General features: G+C 42.2%; 1 protein-coding gene across 2 annotated transcripts in view; it reads left to right on the plus strand.

Moving 5' to 3' along the window:
* Positions 1 to 2,048: 2,048 nt before the first annotated feature.
* The window catches only part of SLC12A2 (solute carrier family 12 member 2), an 89,687-nt gene continuing 72,807 nt past the window's right edge, over positions 2,049 to 18,928 (plus strand). The window contains exon 1 of one of the 2 annotated variants that reach the window (XM_056124400.1): positions 2,049 to 2,838. In XM_056124400.1, the coding sequence (XP_055980375.1) occupies positions 2,101 to 2,838 (738 nt within the window). In that variant the 5' untranslated portion in view covers positions 2,049 to 2,100. The remainder of the gene's footprint in view (positions 2,839 to 18,928) is intronic. The other variant, XM_056124401.1, reaches the window with a different exon arrangement.

Genomic DNA, 18,928 nt, shown 5'->3' on the forward strand with positions numbered 1-18,928 from the left:
AACATGCTTTTTGTTTGTTAAATTTGGGGGCTACACTCAGCGATGACCAGGGATTACTTCTGGCTCTGCACTTAGGAGTCACTCCTAGCTGGCTCAAGAGACCATAGCAGATGCCTGGAATAGAATTTGGGCCCACCACATGGAAGGCAAACACTCCAGCCCAGAATCTTTACAATCTTGGCCACAAGAGCAGTTTCTTCACCATAGAGAAAATAAACTGGAATAGAAACTTGTGAAGTCAAGTAAGACCACAGCTATGGCCTTTTTTTTTTTTTCTTAAACTGCCTTGGTTAAGGCTTTATTTTGTTTTGGGGGCACACCGGGCTGTGCTCAGAGGATAATATGTGGTGCCTGAACCTAGGTCGGGTGCGTGCATGGTAAGCGCCCTCGCTTAACCACTATCTCTGGTCAGATCACAGTTTTCTTCATAGTTATTTCCAAACAGTCCTGCAAACTCTGCGGCTCTACTGATGAGGCAGGCTTCAAGGGTTATGCAAACAGGAGTGTTTTTTGGTTTTTTTGCACATTTTTTTAAAAAAATGCACACATATAAATAATGTCAGGGGAGAAGCCACTCATGGTTCTGTTCTTCCCTAGATCTGAGGGTAGACTTTGGGTTAAAAATTGATCCCAGTGCAAAAAAAGTTACAAAATTATGATATCCCCTTAATCCAGGACTGACTAGGAGAGAAACAGAGCTACTTTTAGTTAAAACAGGAATTCTTCACAACTTAAACCGTTCTGAAACTTCCTGGCTATTAATTGCTCTCCGGCTGTTTGAGGAGAGCGGAGATTTCTAGCATTCATTTCGGGAAACACATGAAACGTAAAACCGGCCTGGGGACGACCAGAAGGTATCACAACTAACCTCACCTTCAAGCATCCCAGCCTTTAAAATAAAGGTGTCGTCAGCGATGTGGACACACCCACTGCATCACGGCGGGAGGGACTCTCAGGCTATGCAAATCTAACGCGGCCGGGCAGGCCAGAAGATTGCCTCCAACGCCCTACGCCTCCACCGAGGCACTCCGAGCTCCCTCTGGGCTCAGGCTCGGCCCGAGGGCGGGGGCCGCCGGCGGCCAGAACCTCGAGCAGGCCGTGCGTGGGGAGCGCCTCTCGCCCGCACGCCCGGAAGCACCTGCGGGCCGGACGCGAAACCCCTCCGCATCCCCTCCGTTAGGGCGGGAGGCGGGGCCCAGACAACTGCAGCCCGGCCTCGGGTACCACGCGCCTGAGGGGGAAGCGGCCCGGCCGCCCTGCAGCATCTCGCGAGATCTCGCCAGCTCAGCCCAAGTACGGCGAGTTTAGAACTTGAAAGAAAGAGAGAGAGAGAGAGAAAAAAAAAGCCCAAGCGGACGGTTCCCGGGGGCTGTCGCCGTCTCGGCGGCGGGCACGACAGCATCTGCCCTCACAGCGCGCAGAGCCAAAGCCCGCGCGCCCCTCGACTGGCCCGGCCAGGGCCATTATTCGTCCGGGCTGCAGGGGCCTGGGCTGGCGGCCCATTGACGCGCGGCCCGAGCGAGGGGCGGGGAGGAGAGGGAGGCGGCGTGGGGGCCCCCACGCTGCAGAGAGAGGCGGGGAAGGAGGCGGCAGGGTGGGAGGAGGGCGACGGAAGAGGAGGCAGCCGAGCCGGGAGCTCCATCGCGGTGCGGGCGCGGCCGGGCGAGGGCCGGCCGGTCAGAGGTGACAGCCGCGAGGGCCGCTCTCGCGTGGGGTCGCACGGAAGCCCGGCCGGGCCCGGCGGCGGGGCCGCGTCTGCCGCGCGCGCGCCGCTGCGGGGCCGCGGGTGGGCGGGCCGAGGGGGGCGGAGGAGCGGCGGGCCCCGCCTCCCGCGTGCTGCTGCCGGAGCCGCCGCGGCCGCCGGCCCCGCCGAGGCTTTAAACAGCGGGTCCCGCCCCGCGCCGCCTGCACTCGCGCGCTGACTCGGCTGCGGGTGGCGTCCGTCCGTGCCGGGGCCGGGCTAGCGGGGACGAGCGGGCGGCGGGGAGAGCGACTCCCTCACCACCCCTAAGCGCTGCGACCGCGGCGGCCGCCGGCCAAGGGGCGCGCCAGCCCGCGCCAGCCGCCAGGCGCTCGGGATCCGTCGGGGGTCGGGCGGGGATGGAGCCGGGCCCCAAGGCGCCCTCCTCCGGCTCCCCGCGGCTGTCCGGGGTCGGGGAGCCGCCGCCAGCTGCCGGCGCCCTTGCAGCTGCCCGGGTGGACCTGCCCGGCACGGCCGTGCCTTCCGTGCCGGATGATGCTGCGGCCGCGAGCCGGGGCGGCGGCGGCGGGGTGCGAGGCGAGGGCGCCGCGGCGGCCGGCGACGGGCTGGGGAGACCCCTGGGGCCCACGCCGAGCCAGAGCCGCTTCCAAGTGGACGTGGTTGCTGAAAACGCCGGGCGGGCCGCGGCGGCGGCGGCGGCGGCGGCAGCGGTCGCGGGGGCCAAGGAGACCCCCGCGGACGGGAAAGTCGGCAGCGAAAGCGGCCCGGCCAAGGGCAGCAGCGAGGAAGCCAAGGGTCGCTTCCGTGTGAACTTCGTGGACCCGGCTGCCCCCCCGCCGGCCGACGAGAGCCTGTTGGATGCGGCGGTGGTCGGAGGCGACGGCCCCAACGTGAGCTTCCAGAACGGCGGGGACACGGTGCTGAGTGAGGGGAGCAGCTTGCACTCGGGCGGCGGCAGCGGGCACCACCCGCACCACTACTATGACACGCACACCAACACCTACTACCTGCGCACCTTCGGCCACAACACCATGGACGCCGTGCCCAGGATCGACCACTACCGGCACACGGTCGCGCAGCTGGGCGAGAAGCTGCTCCGGCCCAGCCTCGCCGAGCTCCACGACGAGCTGGAAAAGGTGAGCGCGCCCCGCCCGCTAGCCCTGACTCCTTGCCCAGCCTCGGTGAGGTGGCGGGAAGGGACGAGCACGCCTCGCTGGCATCTCCGGGCGGAGCTGTCAGTGGTGGCATTGCGGAGGAATGCAACTTAATCTCGTGCAAGTTGGCAGAGGGGGGTTAGGCTAGTTACGTGATCCGTGCCGGAGGGAGGCTGCATTTAAACAGCCTGCTGCGTCCGGGGCTGCTCGCTCTCCCTTGGCTTGCCCGTCACAGCCACAAAGGTTTGGCTTGGCATCCCTCCGAAGGGCTTGTGCGGAGTTAGGAGAGTGGTTCCCAAGAAGGTGCCAGCAGGAGGCTTAGGTGAGGACATCTCCTGGGAGAGAGTGGAGCTCACCTACCATCTGTGCCCTTTTTATTTTTACAAAACTACATTGTTCGGTTCAGGGCCACCCAGCAGGATTCTGCAGAGTGGCTAAGTGGGAAGGTTAGTGTTTGCAGGGAAACCTAAACTCTGTGTTTGTGGACCACGGATGGTTAAAGTTTAGTAATCTTGCCTTCTTGAATATGCAAAGTGTGACGGAAATCTTTAAGTCTTGAGACATCCTTTCCTGATAATGTCGCAATGTAAACTTCTTGAAAGAGGTGCATAAAATTGGCTTGGTGTGTGTTGTCTTTTTCTTAAAAAGACAGAAACACGACAATTGTTTATTTTCCTGAAAGACCTAGGTTCTAAGTATTTACACCCAGTGAATAGAAAATCCAAACAAATGCTGTACATTTCTTTAATTCCTTTTTTTTGTCTATACAGTCATTTTTTTCCCCTTTAGGATTCAAAAATGTCAAACGTTTGATGCTTTTCAGATTCCATTAATTTTTGTTTGTTTTGGGGCCACACATGGTGATTCAGGGGTTACTTTTGCCTCTGCACCCAGGGATCACTCCTGGGGTTTCTCGGGGTACCATATGCTGGGGATCAAACCTGGATTCACTGTGTGCAAGGCAAGTGCTTTACCCACTCTACTATCACTCCAGCCCTAATTTTTAAGTTTTTATGAGTTGAAATTATTTGAAGCGTGGCTTTACAGAACTTTTGTGACCACATTGATGGAATTTTGTGCATGCAGGGTTGGTACCCTATGTACGGTTGAAATGATCATGGTGTTGAAAAATTTACAGAAATAGTGATCTCTTTTGGATATGAACAGACACTTCATACAAGACTATTTGTTCTCCTTCCAGTGTTTGATAATGTAACACTCATACAGTTTGAAATAATTAGAGCGGTCCCGGCCCTTACAGTTTATTGATTGTTTAAAAGCCTGATGTCATTTAGCTTTAGATAATTCTACTCCTGTTAGGATAATTGTATTTTGTCATAACAGAAGACAAATGATTCTTACAATTCCTGTTTTATTCGTACGCTTGTAGTTCTTTCAGATCTATTTTATTTCCCCCTGAAAACCCAAAATCTTTAAGATTTTACCAAAGTTGAATAATTTAGCCATAAAGCAGTTTATTTCCCTTAGGTTTTAGAAAGGCTTTTTTAATCAAATGATTTGTATGATTCCTTGGAAAGTATTTATATTTAATGTTAACAGTAATTTACTTCATGGATTTTTAGGGGTTTTTTTTTTTTTTCATTTTTTGGGGTCTGATCACCAGGTCAAAATAGGACACCTGTTTAATTGTATAGGAATTGAAGAAACTCGATTTCTTAGTCTCCGCCTCTTTAACGTTCAGGGTTATTTTGAAGAAGGAAAAATTCATTTCAGGGCCTGTGTTCAGTGCTTGAAAATAGTGGTTTGTGTAGTCCTTATTTCAATCTTAAATTGGACTTTTAGAAAGTACACAGTTTTAGGATTTTCAAATTTACATTATTAAGTTTACATTATCGTCAAGTTTACGTTTACTTAATATATTATTAAAACATTTTCAGAGTTTTTAATTATGCAAAAAAATAAATTTCTGGTAGTTTTTTTTTTTGCCATAAGGATTAATGAAAAATGTGGTTAGATTGTGACTCCCAAACCTGAAGAAATTGTTTCTAGGAATTTAACAAATGGGTTAAATTGCTTTATGATAAGGAGTATAAATCTGGCTACAGATAGATATCGCTGTTGAATAGGGCAAGCAGGAGAGAGGTACTAATCTGAGTAGCCTTGATAAGCTATTAGCTCTCAGTGAATCATCATGTTTAGAATTTCTGTGACATTTAATATTAGAGTTTGATTAACTATTGTGTAATTTACTTTGGTCAACCAGTGCTGAAGTATTATGCATGTAGTGCTGTGCTAGAAACTATGGAAAAATAAAAGAACGGAATTTACAAGCACTCAGAAGGGAAAAGGACTGTATATTGTCTTCTGCTTGAATTCCTCTCATTGTCAGGCACTTTGACTTTTTTTTATGTTTTTGAACCACACCCAGCAGTGGTCAGGGCTTACTTCTCTCTCTGTGCTCAGGGAGCACTCCTGGTGGAGCTTGGGGGGACTATACGGGATCCTGAGGGTTGAATCCAGGTCTGCAGTGTGCAAGCTTTACTCTCAGATCCGCACTTACACTTTTTAAAGTATCTACTTAAGTCAACTGAAGAAGAAAGGATAAATATTCATAACACATTTTGCTTTATTTGCAGCATTTATATGGACCAGGACTTATGTATTCCCATTTATCAAATATTTATTGGGAGAAATGTTTCAGAGGTATGAACCAAACAGGATATCGGATGATGTAGGATTACCAAAACAGATACTGTCTAGACATATCAACCAAATAATTAATGTAGTTACAGATGTTTTTTTCAGTGTTATGAGAGAAAAGTAATAGGATGCTAGTGAGGATATGAAAGATCTAGTATTCTTTCCTCCTCCTCTCCCTCTTTCCCTCCCCCGTCCCTGGCTGTGCTCTGGACTTATTTCTGATGCTGTCCTCAGGGATCATTTCTGAACAGTGCTCGAAGCACCATATAGGGTGCCAAGGATTGAAGCCTGCCAAGGATTGAATCCAGGTCCACTGTGTACAAGGAAAGCACCTTGTCTTATATACTGTCTCTTTGGACTCTATAGGACCTAATCTTAAATGGGGAATTAGGAAGATCTTTTTCCAGAAGTTTCACATTGAATCTTAGACCTAAAGAGTAAGTTGATTCAAAGGCAGAGCAACTTTGCAAATGTAGGGAAAGCATGTGTAAAGGTAGTAAAGCGATAGAATATATCCAGATAACTAAAAAAGCTAAACAGAAACTAGTACAGGTTTCATTATAAATATGGTGAAGCTGTTGAAGGATTTTCTGTGAAGAAGCAACATAATGTTTTAACATTTCTAGATGGTAGGTGGAAAATGAATTAGCAGAGGCAAAAATGGAAGCAAGAAAACCAGTTATTAATATAGTGTCAAATGTTTACTTTTTAATTAGGAGGAGGACATACCAGCAGTCCTGGAGTCTATTCTTTGCACAGTGTTGGGATGGGGAACCTCAAGATCTCCAGGGGTCCCACATGTTAAGTTTGTGTTTCAGCCTTAAGCCATGTTTCACTGATGTTTGAACGATAAACAGTACTACTCATGTTGGTTGCATGCTAAAGCTATGTGAATATAAACTTAAGTTATTCAGCAGTTACTTACTAACCACTAGTAGTACTGGAGATTAAAAAATGAATTCACAAAGTCACAGAACTTTCATCCTATGTTGAGAGACATTAAATTGGTCAGACATAATTTCTCTGAAGATAAAAAGTGAATAGACCATGGTGAAGACTAGTGTGAGCGAGAAGTCCTTGCTAGTGAGCAGACTCTAGCTTGGATGAGGGATAACTTGCAAACAATGGCGGGGTAGGGAGGTGGGGGAGTGCGGTGCAACTTACAGGTAGAAGAACTGCAAACACAAAGACCTTGAGATGGCAGTATGATTGTCATGATTGAGAAACAGGAGATCAGCAAGACCAGAGTGACAAGAAGGGAGAGCAGAATGTGTAGGACCTTGTAGTCTTTTTTTAATTTTTTGCTTTTTGGTTCCAGTGATGCACATGGGTTACTCCTGGCTCATGCACTCAGAAATTACTCCTGGCGGTACTCAGGGGACCATATGGGATGCTGGGAATCGAAGCCAGGTCGACCATGTGCAAGGCAAACGCGTACTGGCTGTGTTATCGCTCCCCCCCCCTTCCCCCTCCCCCGGCCCCCCACCTTGTAGTCTTAATGAAGTCTAGAATTTGGGTGGGGGCTAGGGGTGTGACTTAGTAGTATTAATCACATTCCTACATATGGGTCATTAGTTCTATCCCTGGAACCCCAGAATATTTAGGATTGGAATTTGCATGTGGTACAAAATGATGGGCAATTTTAATAACAGACATAGAATATAGATTCTAAATCCACAGTGATAGCTATGAGGGGAATATAATTTATTTTTTAATTTTTTTGCGACATCAGTGGTGCTCAGGGCTTACTTTTGGCTCTGTGCTCAGGGATCACTTATAGTGAGACTCAGGGGGACCCTCTGGGGTGCCAGGGATAGAATCTGGGTTGACCACATGCAAGGCAAGTGTCCTAGCCACTATACTATCCAGACCCAAAAATGTGCTTTCAAAGAGTGGTGGTGGTGGTAGTGTGGTGTGTTTAAGGTTGAAAGCCAAACATTAGAAGGCCCATTCTGGTTAAGGTTTTTGATTTTTTTTTTAAGTGATAATGTTTTATCTTGATAACAGTGAAGGTGTTCTGATGCTGATAACAATGAAAGGTATTGTGATACTGGATATGGTTTGCAGGTGGAATTGTTGGGATATGCTGATAAATTGAAGTAGGGATGTGTGGAAAGATTAATGTCAGGGGTTTTGTCCTTTTTAAAATGTGGATTATATTTATGGAGTTGGAGAAGACTGGGAAGATAAATTTTGGGAGGTGGAACTGAGAAGTTGATTTTTTAATTCACACATTTAGTTTTATAGTGGGGCAAACACCTGTAAAATTGTAACACTGGTTTGAGAAATAATAGTAATTAAGAGAGCAGGTCCGAATTTGTAACATAAACTTGTGCTTTTTATATTACAACTTCCAGTTAAAATCAGGAAAATGAAGAGCTTTTTACATTTTTTGAGGCAAGGTAGTTTCATTGAAAGAAATTTATTTAGAGAGATGTGAGGAGAGAGGAGGAAAGAGAGATGAAGCATGCTCAAGAGAGAACCCCCTTGGCTGGAGAGATAGTAGAAAAGAAAAGACACTTGCCTTGCACATGACTGACCCGTTTTTGATCCCTGGTGCATAATGTGGTCCCTGAGACACACCATATGTTTCCCCAAGCCCACCAGGAAAGATCCCTGAGCCCAGAGCACTCAGAGTGCTTCTTCAGAGTGGGAAAGCCAAGAAGTATTTGTATTTAATTGGGGTGAGTGTGGGGGGACAGGGGTAATCGGTGAGAATAGGTTGTTACTTCAAACTGGAAATGATTGAGGGATAGATAGCAAGGAAAAGTACAAATACTGAAGTTAGAAACATTTAATCAGTTTCCTATATAAAACAAAACCTCTCATCTGCCAGTGGCTTTAATTTTCCACTTGTCACCTGTATTAATGCTGTCTAAAAGCTATTATGAAAAACTTGGAGTTGTAGAGAATTTTGGATTTCTAATTGGCATCAATGCGGGAATCTGAAAACCAAAAATAGCTCAGTGTGGAATGTTGTCTTTGAAAATACTAATTAGGGCTGGTGTATCTGCAATACTTTTTTTGGTTTTCTACTTTAATTTTTTTTATCTGAACCCATCATTTAGGCTAAGAATTTTAGACACTTCTGGGATTGTTCTTGTTGGATTGAGCTGAACTAGTTTCTTCGACAGAGTAGCTTCTAATAGAATTTGGTTTTCCATTCATTTTGGAGCTTATTTTAAAAAAATAAAAACTGGTGGTTTGGTGGGGCAGCCTTGAATCATCAGTGGAGGAACACTTAGATAAGTGAGACCCAGGCCATTCCAGAAGTGGGGAAGAGGAAGGGAAGAGGAATGATTAGAGCAGATTTAGTTTTGCTAATTGAAAATTTGATTAGTGCTGACTATCTTGAGAAGAGGCAGATAAATTTCATAGGGCATGGCAGCTGAGGCATTTAGTTCAGAGTTTACAGCTCTTCTTTTGCCAAGGATTATGGCTTTTTGCCAACTAAAGTCTCTGTCCCATAGAAATGTGCCTCCAGTCCCTACATTCTTTTTTTTTCCTAAGCCTTTGAAAGCTGGTATGTGTTTTGCATCCTGATTAAGTAGTATTTCATGTGCTTACTAACCAAAGGTTATTAGTTTTACTTTACCGTCAGAAAAATCAGTATTCAACTACCACCGGTACCTGATGTCCTCACATTTTTTTCCTCATGTATATTTAACTGTTCCCTGTCAATTTATTTAAGCAATTTTTAGATCTTCCACTTAAGGGAATAAAATAATCTTGCCTTGAACTCATGTTCCTTATAGCAGATGTAGACTCTTACCTTTCTTGCAGTCCAGTTGAGAGCATTGTTTGTAACTTGATCTGACCTACTTATTTTTTATTCACAGGACTACTCTATATGACTTCTGCTCCATCATTTTATCTAAATAGCCCTTGTTAAAAGCACCTGTGTTGTTATCACTGTATCACGGTACACACCTTCCCCAACCCCCAGTCCCAAGGAGCATTTGTCTTGGGGTAAATTTATTTATTTATTTATTTGGCTTTTTAGGTCACACTTGGTGATGCTCAAGGGTTACTTCTGGCTCTGTACAAAGAAATCACTCCTGGTGGTACTCGGGGGACCATATGGGATCCTGGGGATTGAAACCCGGATCAGCCACATGCAAGGCAAATGCCATACCCATTGTCCTATCACTTTAGACCCTTTTGAGGTCTATTTTTTTTTTCATGTTTAAGTCTTTCCATTATTTTATTTATTTATTTATTTTTCCCCTTATTTTATTTTATTTTTTTTAAAGTTGTAGATTTACAATTTTTTGTGCTTTGGTTTCAATTATACAATGATCAGATACCCATCCCTCCACCAGTGCCCATTTTCCACCACCATGGATAATATCCCTCCCACCCCCATCCCTCCATCCCCCCTGTCTCTGTGGCAGGGCAATCCCCTGTGTTCTCTCTCTCCTTTTGGGTGTTGTGGTCTGCAAAAGAGGCATTGAGTGGCAAACATGTTCAGTCCATAGTCTACTTTCGACATGCATCTCCCCTCCTGGGAGGATCCTCCAAACATCCTTTATTTGGTGCTCCCTTCTCTATCTGAACTGCCCTTTCCTCTAGGATACCCGGCTGGCCTCTAAGTTATGGAGTAATCCTCCTGGTGCTGATCTCAGCTATTCTTGGGTATTAATCTCATACTTTGTTACTTTATATCCCCCAGATGAATGCAATCTTTCTATGTCTATCCCTCTCTTTCTGACTCATTTCGCTTAGCATGATACTTTCCATATTGTACCACTTGTATGTAAATTTCATGACTTCATCTTTTCTAAGAGCTACATAGTACTCCATTGTGTAGATGTACCAAAGTTTCTTTAACCAGTCATCTGTTCTTGGGCATTCAGGTTTCTTCCAGTTTCTGGCTATTGTAAAGAGTGCTGCAATGAACAAACAAGTGCAGATGTCACTTTGACTATACATTTTTGTTGAGGTCTATTTTTGATGTCCATAACAACTCTGACTTTTTCTGGCTCTTTCTCCTCATTGTCTTTTGCAATTTCCTCCATCTCTAACCTGTCCATCTTCGCACTTGATTTTGGTTTTTCTTTGTTTTCTTTCTTCTCTTTCTGTGCTATATTATATTACCTGTAGGCTAATGCCTCTATATAAACATTTTGTCTTATAATTATAATTGCAACCCTTTTATAAATTTTGTGCATTCAGAACGTGATAGGCATTTTGCTTCATGTCAGACTTATAAGCATCCTTTTTCTTCTTACTGTCCCAAGACAAATCAACTGGGTTTTGTATTTAGAATGTTGTTTCCGTAAATATTCTCACTATTTGTAGTCAACAAGGGAGAAATCTACAAGAATGCTTGAAGCTTAAATCTCCCCACATGCAATTCACCACAGAGTTCTATCTCCTCTTTAAAATAATCCTTATGTCTTTACTGCTTCCATCTTAGAACAAAGTGGCATGCCCCTCTTTAGCAGCCTAACTGGGCTCCCCATGTGTTCAAAATATCTTCAGGCATAAAACTAGGCCTCTTCAGAGCCAGGTCAGTAGGACAGGGTGTAGAGCTTTTTCCTTGCATGCGGCTGACCCGAGTTTGATCCCCGGGTGATCCTTATGGTCCCCTAAGCTGGTAGAGCTTTTGCCTTGCATGTGGCTGACCCGAGTTTGATCCCTGGTGTTCCTTATGGTCCCCTGAGCACTGCCAGGAGTAATTCCTGAGTTCAGAGCCAGGAATAGCCCCTGGGTGTAGCCCAAAAAGCAAAAACAAAACTAGGCATGTTCTGCTCAACTTTGGTGTTTCAGTTTTATGGTAAAATAGTTAACATTGACCGCTGAGCTTTTGTACATGACACTGTTAACTCTTTACTCCAGTTACACACTATTAACTTTTATGTTTTAAGATTCCATTTTTTCCTTTTTTTTTAAATAGGTTTTTTTGGCCATACTCAGCGATGCTCTGGGGTTACTCCTGGCTTCTGTGCTCAGGAATTAACTCTTGGCAAGCTTGGGAGACCAGGGATCAAAGCCGGTTTGCCTTCATGTAAGGCAAGCATCCTAACAGCTGTACTATCTCTCCAACCCCAGTTTTAAGATTTCTGTTCTTTCTTCAGAGAGGAAACCTTTACTCTTCACTAAGCCAAACTCTTTTTCTCCCTTAGAGTCCTTATTGCAGTTTAAATTAGTATGTATATATATATATTTTTTCATTTTGGGTCACACCTGGCAATGCTCAGGGGTTACTCCTGGCTCATGTACTCAGGAATTGCTCCTGGCGGTGCTCAGGGGACCATATGGGGTGCTGGGAATCGAACCTGTGTTGGCCATGTTGGCTGCGTGCAAGGCAAACGCCCTACCCGCTGTGCTATTGCTCCAGCCCCAAATTAGTATATTTTTTAACTTGCTAATTGACCCAACTGAGTTGATTTCAGTGAAAAGCACAGTACATCCGGTTATTTAAACATTATTTCAGAAGTACCTAGCTAGTGTCTAGTTTTGATTAAGCATACCTCCTGTCAATCATATTGAATAGTAGAACAGATTCTTCATAAATTAACGTAGGTACAAAATAATTTTAAACTATTTATCCAGGATCTCTGATGGCCATTTGACAGTCAAATTACTCCATTCGGAATTTAAGAGGTTCAAGAATTAAGTAACCTCTTCAGAATCATTGGACCTTTTACTGGCAAAAGTATGATTGGAATTTGGAGCAGGTGTTCCCAATAGCCTAAAGTTTAATTTTGTATGAATTCATGCTGTTTGGTGATTTTTTTTTCCCTTTTAAGAATACCCATGACAGACTTTTATTTTTCCATTAAAAATAAAGTAGGAAAGATTAAGACTCCCCCTCAGTTTCACCATATGGATTTATCTTTCCCTAGTAGGCAATTAAAAAAAGTATTAGAAAGTTTCTTATAAATTAGATATTACTTTTTTCCTTCCTACTTTTTCTGCCTTTCCTTATCAGTATCTCTCAAAAGTATGACCTATACTTTAAATGTTTAAGAATTGCACTTGACAGTACTATAGTTATTAGTCAGTCCTTTACTGGACAGTATTTTAAGTGTTCAGTATCTACTTGTGACTGGTGGCTACCATATACAGACATTTCCTTAAGTAAGATGTTTGAGAAAGTTCTGTCAAAGGGACTCTTTTAGGGGACAGAAAGATACCAAAGAACTTGTTTTGCTTGAGATTAATTTGGTTCCCAGCACTGCTTGGTCCCCTGAGCATCAGTGGATGCAGCCCATCCCCCTAACACTACTTTTGGTTTTGGAGACCTGAGCACCACTGTAGCGACCGAATAATCCCATGCACCATGTCTTTGGGCATTGAAGCTGTAGGCCAGCATGGCAGGATCACCAGGAAGGGCACCAGTGAGGAAGAAACTGATAGGGTTGGGGGGGGGTGGGAGAAGGGATGGATTATAATATCTCACTCAGTTCACCTTTTCCCCTTTTTTTCTTTCATATTAAGTCACCCTTCCTTTAAATCATGAAATAGTGAACTTCTGATTTGGCATGAAATTCTTCCTTCAGTGAAAGTGTCTTGAACATATTCTATCTTCAATGTGGTATTGAATGAGTAGAATCTATCTTTCTATTTAGGAGTCTTTAGATGTGATCTTTCACTGGAAAGACCTTGGAAAGATTCTTTGCTATTGTGTTAAGTGTCAGTTTTCAAAGCATTCTTCACTTGCATATCTGTATTTTGTCTTCAAATCAGTCTTTGCCGGAAGGTAGGTTTTCAGAAGATCTTAGAATATTCTTATTTGGTCTTATGATTTGCCTAAAGCCACATAACTAATACTTGCTGAGACTATCTTTTTAATACTAGGTTTTCTAATCTCTCTTTTTCTTCTGTACCATGGTTACCAAATTTTTAAAGAATAACCTGGGGGGGGGGGCGGAATTGGATTTCTTCCTCGCAAAGAATATGCCTTTTTTCTTTTTTAAAAACATTTCTAGTGATTACTTTGAGAACCGGTCTCCTAGACCATGTTCATGATCTAGGTTTTAGCTGCATGACAGTAGTGCATAGTTATTTTCTGGTTGCGCTGATTGGCAACTTTTAAATATCCTTATATAGATAAGTACTAAAATTATTGAATATTTGGCTTTTTTACTGTTTGATAACTATGTACTTGAGGGGGCTGGAGCAATAGTACAACAGGTAGAGTGCTTGCCTTTCATGTGACCAACCTGGTTCGAGTCTCAGCATTCCATATGGTTCTCTGAATCCCGCCTAAGCACTGCTGGTGTGGCCCCCAAGCCAAAGGAAAAATACCCCAAACCAAAGACTGTGTACTTGATTACATTACATTTATTAACCTCTGCCATTTTTGAGTTTATTTTGTGGTTTTGGACTTTGGGTCACACCTGGCTGTGCTTACTTGGTGCTTACTCCTGGTATCACTCCTGGTGTGCTCAAGCCCAGGTTGGCTTCATAAAAGGCAAGTTCCCCCAACATCTGCCATGTTTTTAAGGAGTTCTCTGTAGCATGGGAATAAATAACTTTCAGAAAATGTAGTTAATAGATAAGCAAACTAAGAGTAGTAATAACAGTTTACCCAAGTCTCTCAAATAGTATGTTGTAAATACTGGTTTTAAACCTAGACACCTTCATGAGAGCTCATTTGTGAGGTATTAAGACAAGTTTTAAATGTTATGGATGAAGTAGCCTATTGAAATCTTGTACGGAAGTCATGTGTAAAATGTTGATTAGTTTAGATCCTGACAGCACATGGATTCGAGAATATTGATGCTTTTTTTTTAATAGAATTCAGTAGTTTCACAAAATCAGGCTTAATCATTTTAGAAATTAATCTTTTTGATAAATTGCTGCCTTATTTCTAAATTTCTAGAAATAATGGATTTGGTTATAGGCTTAGAAAAATTATTATAGCTTATCATTTTAATCCTGATGATATCATAGCTTTGCTGAGCTGACCAGAAGCAGAGTCGTTCCAGTAACTAAGCAAAGCAACAATAATAGTTTTCACAACTTGCCACATCTGTGCTTTGGGATGATATGTTTATACTTAGAACATAGCTATACAAAATACAGCCAGCTTCTTGAGGTAGACCCAGAGATAGCTAGCATATTTGTTGTAGAGACAGTAGATTCGAAAATTATGAAAAGCAGAAACATAATTCTCAGAAAATAGCAGTTTAAATATTCCTTTAAGTAAAACCTGTGATTTGATTATTGCAGTGTCTCCACTAGCATAATGCCAACATAGAAAACTAGTGTTTTAATACAGAGGTCAACAAACTATCATTTTTAGAAAACTTTAGTTTCATATCAGTCTAGAGTATTACATTAAAAAAGAGGACTCCGTGTTAAAATTTTTAAGAATCAACTATAAAATTTTTCTCCAGTGGTTTCATTGTACTTTATTGAAAATACTTATTTAGGGCCAGAGAGCTCGCTCAGTGTGCTGAGTGCATACTTTGCACACAGGAGGCTTATGTTCTAACATACTACATGGCAACCCTAAGACAGAGGCAGGGTAGCCCCCACCACTGTTGACTGTGGCCCTCAAACCAAAAGTGAATTAATAAAATGTTCATTAAATAAGTAATCATCAATAAACATGCAAAGTTTCCTATATTATTATAGTAATCTACTTACATGAGTATCTCCTTTATAGTCAATTTATTACCTTTACTGTGATTTGATTATAACTGGGGTATTTGTAATTTCTTACCTGTTTTTTATTTTTATAATATTCTTATGTGGGCTGGAGAGAGAGTACCAAAGTTAGGTGCTGGTTCTATAAGCAGCAGACCCAGATTCTAATTTCCAGCACCACATAGGTCCCCCAAGTACCATTCATTCAGGGATTATTCTGGAACACAAAACCTGGAGTAGTCCCAACAGTAAATATTCTTTAAAAAATTACTTTGTGCTAATTATTATTTTTAATTAATGCCCAAAGCAGACAGAGACACTTCCAGAACAAAATTTCAGATCAAGCTCCCTGATCAATATTGATACGAAAATCCTTAACAAAATCTTAGTTAACCAAATCCAACAACATATCAAAAAATCATACACTCTGGTCAGTGGAGTTCATCCCAGGAATTCAAGTTCAACAGATACAAATCAGTTAACATAATACATCACATTAGTAAAAGGAAAGATAAAAATCATATGATCATATCAATGGATGCAGCCTTTTACAAGATCCACCATCCATTCATGATAAAAACAGAGAGGGAGGGAGGGAGGAAAGAGGGAGAGAACCTTTGAGTCATAGAGGCAGGCAGGCTGGGGGAGAAAGGGGTAGCAAGAGAGAATTGGAGTCATTGGTGATGGGAAAGGAAGGGATGTTCAAGATGGGAGATGTGTGCTGAAAGTAGATAAAGACCCAAAAGTGAGAGCCTCTCCAGTATATTGCAAACCATAATGCCCATAAGTAGAGAGAAAGAGTGTGAGGGAAATTGTCATGGGGCAGGGGGAGGATTGGAAAGGAGGGGGTATACTGGGGACATGGGTAGTGGAAAATGTGCACTGGTGGAGGGTTGGGTATTCGATCATTGTATGCCTGAAACTCAAACATGAAAGTTTTGTAACTATATCTCACGGTGATTCAATTAAAAAAAATGAGATGTATTCAATGATCTGATACCACTGCCAAATGCTACAAAATCAACTTTAACAAATGGGACTACATAAAATTAAAGAACTTCTGCATGGCAAATGAAACACGGACTAAAACTAAAAGCTAACTGAAGGGGAAAAATATTTTTATTCAACACATCAGATAAAGGTTCGATATCTAGGATATATAAAGTGCTCACAAAGATCAACAGTAAGAATTCAAAAACCAGATCAAAAAATGGGGAGAAGAAAGAGCGAGCTGCTTCTCAGAGGAAGATGGGTGGATGACTAGTAGGCACTTGAAAAAATTCTCAATGGTACTTGTCAGAGAAATCCAAATCAAGATCACAGTGAGTTACCATCTCACACCAGTAAGAATGGGACATACCAAAAATAGGAATAATCTGGCTTGGTAGGGAAGTGGTAAAAGAGGAATTACGCAGAGATGCTGGAATCATTGGTACAGCCCCTGTGGAAAACAGTATGGGAAATTCTCAGTAAACTTAAAATTGAACTGCAGTCTGACCCAGCAATCCCACTCTTGGACATCTACCTCCAGGACATAAATATTCTCTCAAAAGGACATGCTCACCATTATTCATTGTTGCACTCGGTATAGTAGCTAAGATATGAAATCAACCTAGGTGTCAATGGTAGATGAATGGATTATGAAATGTGGTATATATACACAATGGAATACTGAGCAGCTGCAAGGAACAATAAAATCATGTAGTTTGCTGCAAACTGGTTGGGACTGGAAGGTAATCATGTTTAGTGAAATAAGCCAAAAGAAGAAAGACAAACAGGATGAGCTCTTATTTGTAGTATACAGAATACTGTATGAGGAAATGTTGTAAAGGCTGCCTAGATCATTCTTGACCCTGGTGTTTAGAGAGGAGGGCAAAGAAGGAAAGAAATCAAGAGGGAAGTAGAGAAGGGAAAGCAGTGGGTGAACAGGCACCAGGACTTCAGACTCCATTTAACTTTCAGCAAGGCACATCATTGGGGGAGTGCTCTGTCTTTTTTTTTTTCTTTTTTTAAAACAAAAGCAAGCGGGTATCTCATTTAGTACAACTATTTATCAAGGGTACTTCCTTTCCCTTTTTTGGTTTTGTTTTCTTTCCATTTCTTGAGAATTCTTTCCATTCATTTTTAATTTAGCTGTCAGTCAAGGATTTTAATATTGATCTTCCACGTAATACAATGTAACCTTCAAAGAGGGACTCTAAACCCTTAATCCAAGTTTCCTCCATAGGAAAATAGAAAGATGGTAATTAATAGTGTGATAAAATTAAATGTAATTTTTATCATACTTGGTTCTCTATGTACATTGGTTTTATGATACACATTAGTTTTACAGTCATGGATTTATAGCCTTGAAAAAGTTTTTATTTTGAAATAAAATTATTTGAAATGTAGATCATAGTTATGCATAGTTATAAATCAACATAACAATTTAGTTTTCTGGCAATTTGAATTAAAATGTTACCAGGATGTTGACTGACTACAGTTATGTAAAATTTGAAATGAAATGATGCTTAAGTTATGCTATTCTTAATGCACGCTGTTGTATAGTTGTTGCATAGTTAATATGAATGTTACAAGGTAGAGCATTGAATTCTTTACTACAGTCAGCTGTTATGACTTGGTTTGTTGTAAAGTCACATGGTCAAACCATCCACTTTCATCTTTGGTACTTGAGTTTTGAGCTTTGCATTAATGTCACTGGATGTTAATAGAGCATTGTTAACCAGAGCAGATTGGGTTTCTGTGAAACAATACTTCATTTTGAAAGAGTAAGTCTGTATGGGAAGCATTATGCTGAATACACCAATCACCGACAGCACGGATAGGAAATGTTGGTAATTTTGGGATGATACAATTGGCGAGTACTTCATAAAAAAAAATTAAGAAAATAAACTCTGCTATTTTCTCATCTAAATTTCTTATGAGTACATCTGTTTTAGTTGCTAATTTGGCTGTTCTATGAAGTCAATATTTGGCTTACTATAGTATTAAGCAAATACTATAAAAATGTGAGGTTTTATTTTGTTGTTGGTGCCACACCCACTGGCACTCTTGAAGGTCATGGGTACCTGGGATCAATCTCAAGGCAAAGTACTACCACATGATTACAATTTTTAAATTTTTGTAGTATTTCTATTAATATTTTAGTTCAGAACTTTGTCTGAGGACTTAAATAGGAATCTTTGGTGAATATTTTGAAGTACATTTTGGTTTATTTACATCAATAGTAAGCTGCACACCAGCGAAACAAAATTCTTGCATATTAACAGCATCCTGAAGTAAAGCTCCCCACTACTCTGTCAGTAATAGTGGTTTAGTTTGCTTAAAACTGGGCACAGAAGTGTTGCTTTTGTTCTCAGACCATGCAGTCTAACATTAATCTCAGCCCTGCTGTGAAATATGTATCATTTGCCATTAAAAATTTATGACAAAGGGAGGTAGCTTTTATTCAGCACATTTTTAGTGACAGAAGTGGTAAACAAAGCATTTCTACTTGTTGGTCAGTTGAAAACATGTCGGTCAGCACCCTTAAATTGTCTGTTGCTCTAGGGATACCGGTAGTTTGGCTTCAGGGATCATGATGTTTTCAGCTTTGCTCTATTTTTTAAGATTCCTTGCTATTTTTTGTTTGTTTTGGTTGTTGGGCCACATATGGTGATATTGAGGGCTTACTCCTGGCAGTGCTCTGGGCAGTGTTTGTGGGGCTAGGGATTGACCCTGATTGCTATCTTACCCTCTGCTCTTGCCCTGGCCTCCAGATGATCTGACTGAGGAATTTTTTTTTTCTTCTGGTTCCACACACATTTTA

Source organism: Sorex fumeus, unplaced genomic scaffold (assembly GCF_029834395.1).
Source record: "Sorex fumeus unplaced genomic scaffold, SorFum_2.1 ptg000051l, whole genome shotgun sequence".
NCBI lineage: Eukaryota > Metazoa > Chordata > Mammalia > Eulipotyphla > Soricidae > Sorex > Sorex fumeus.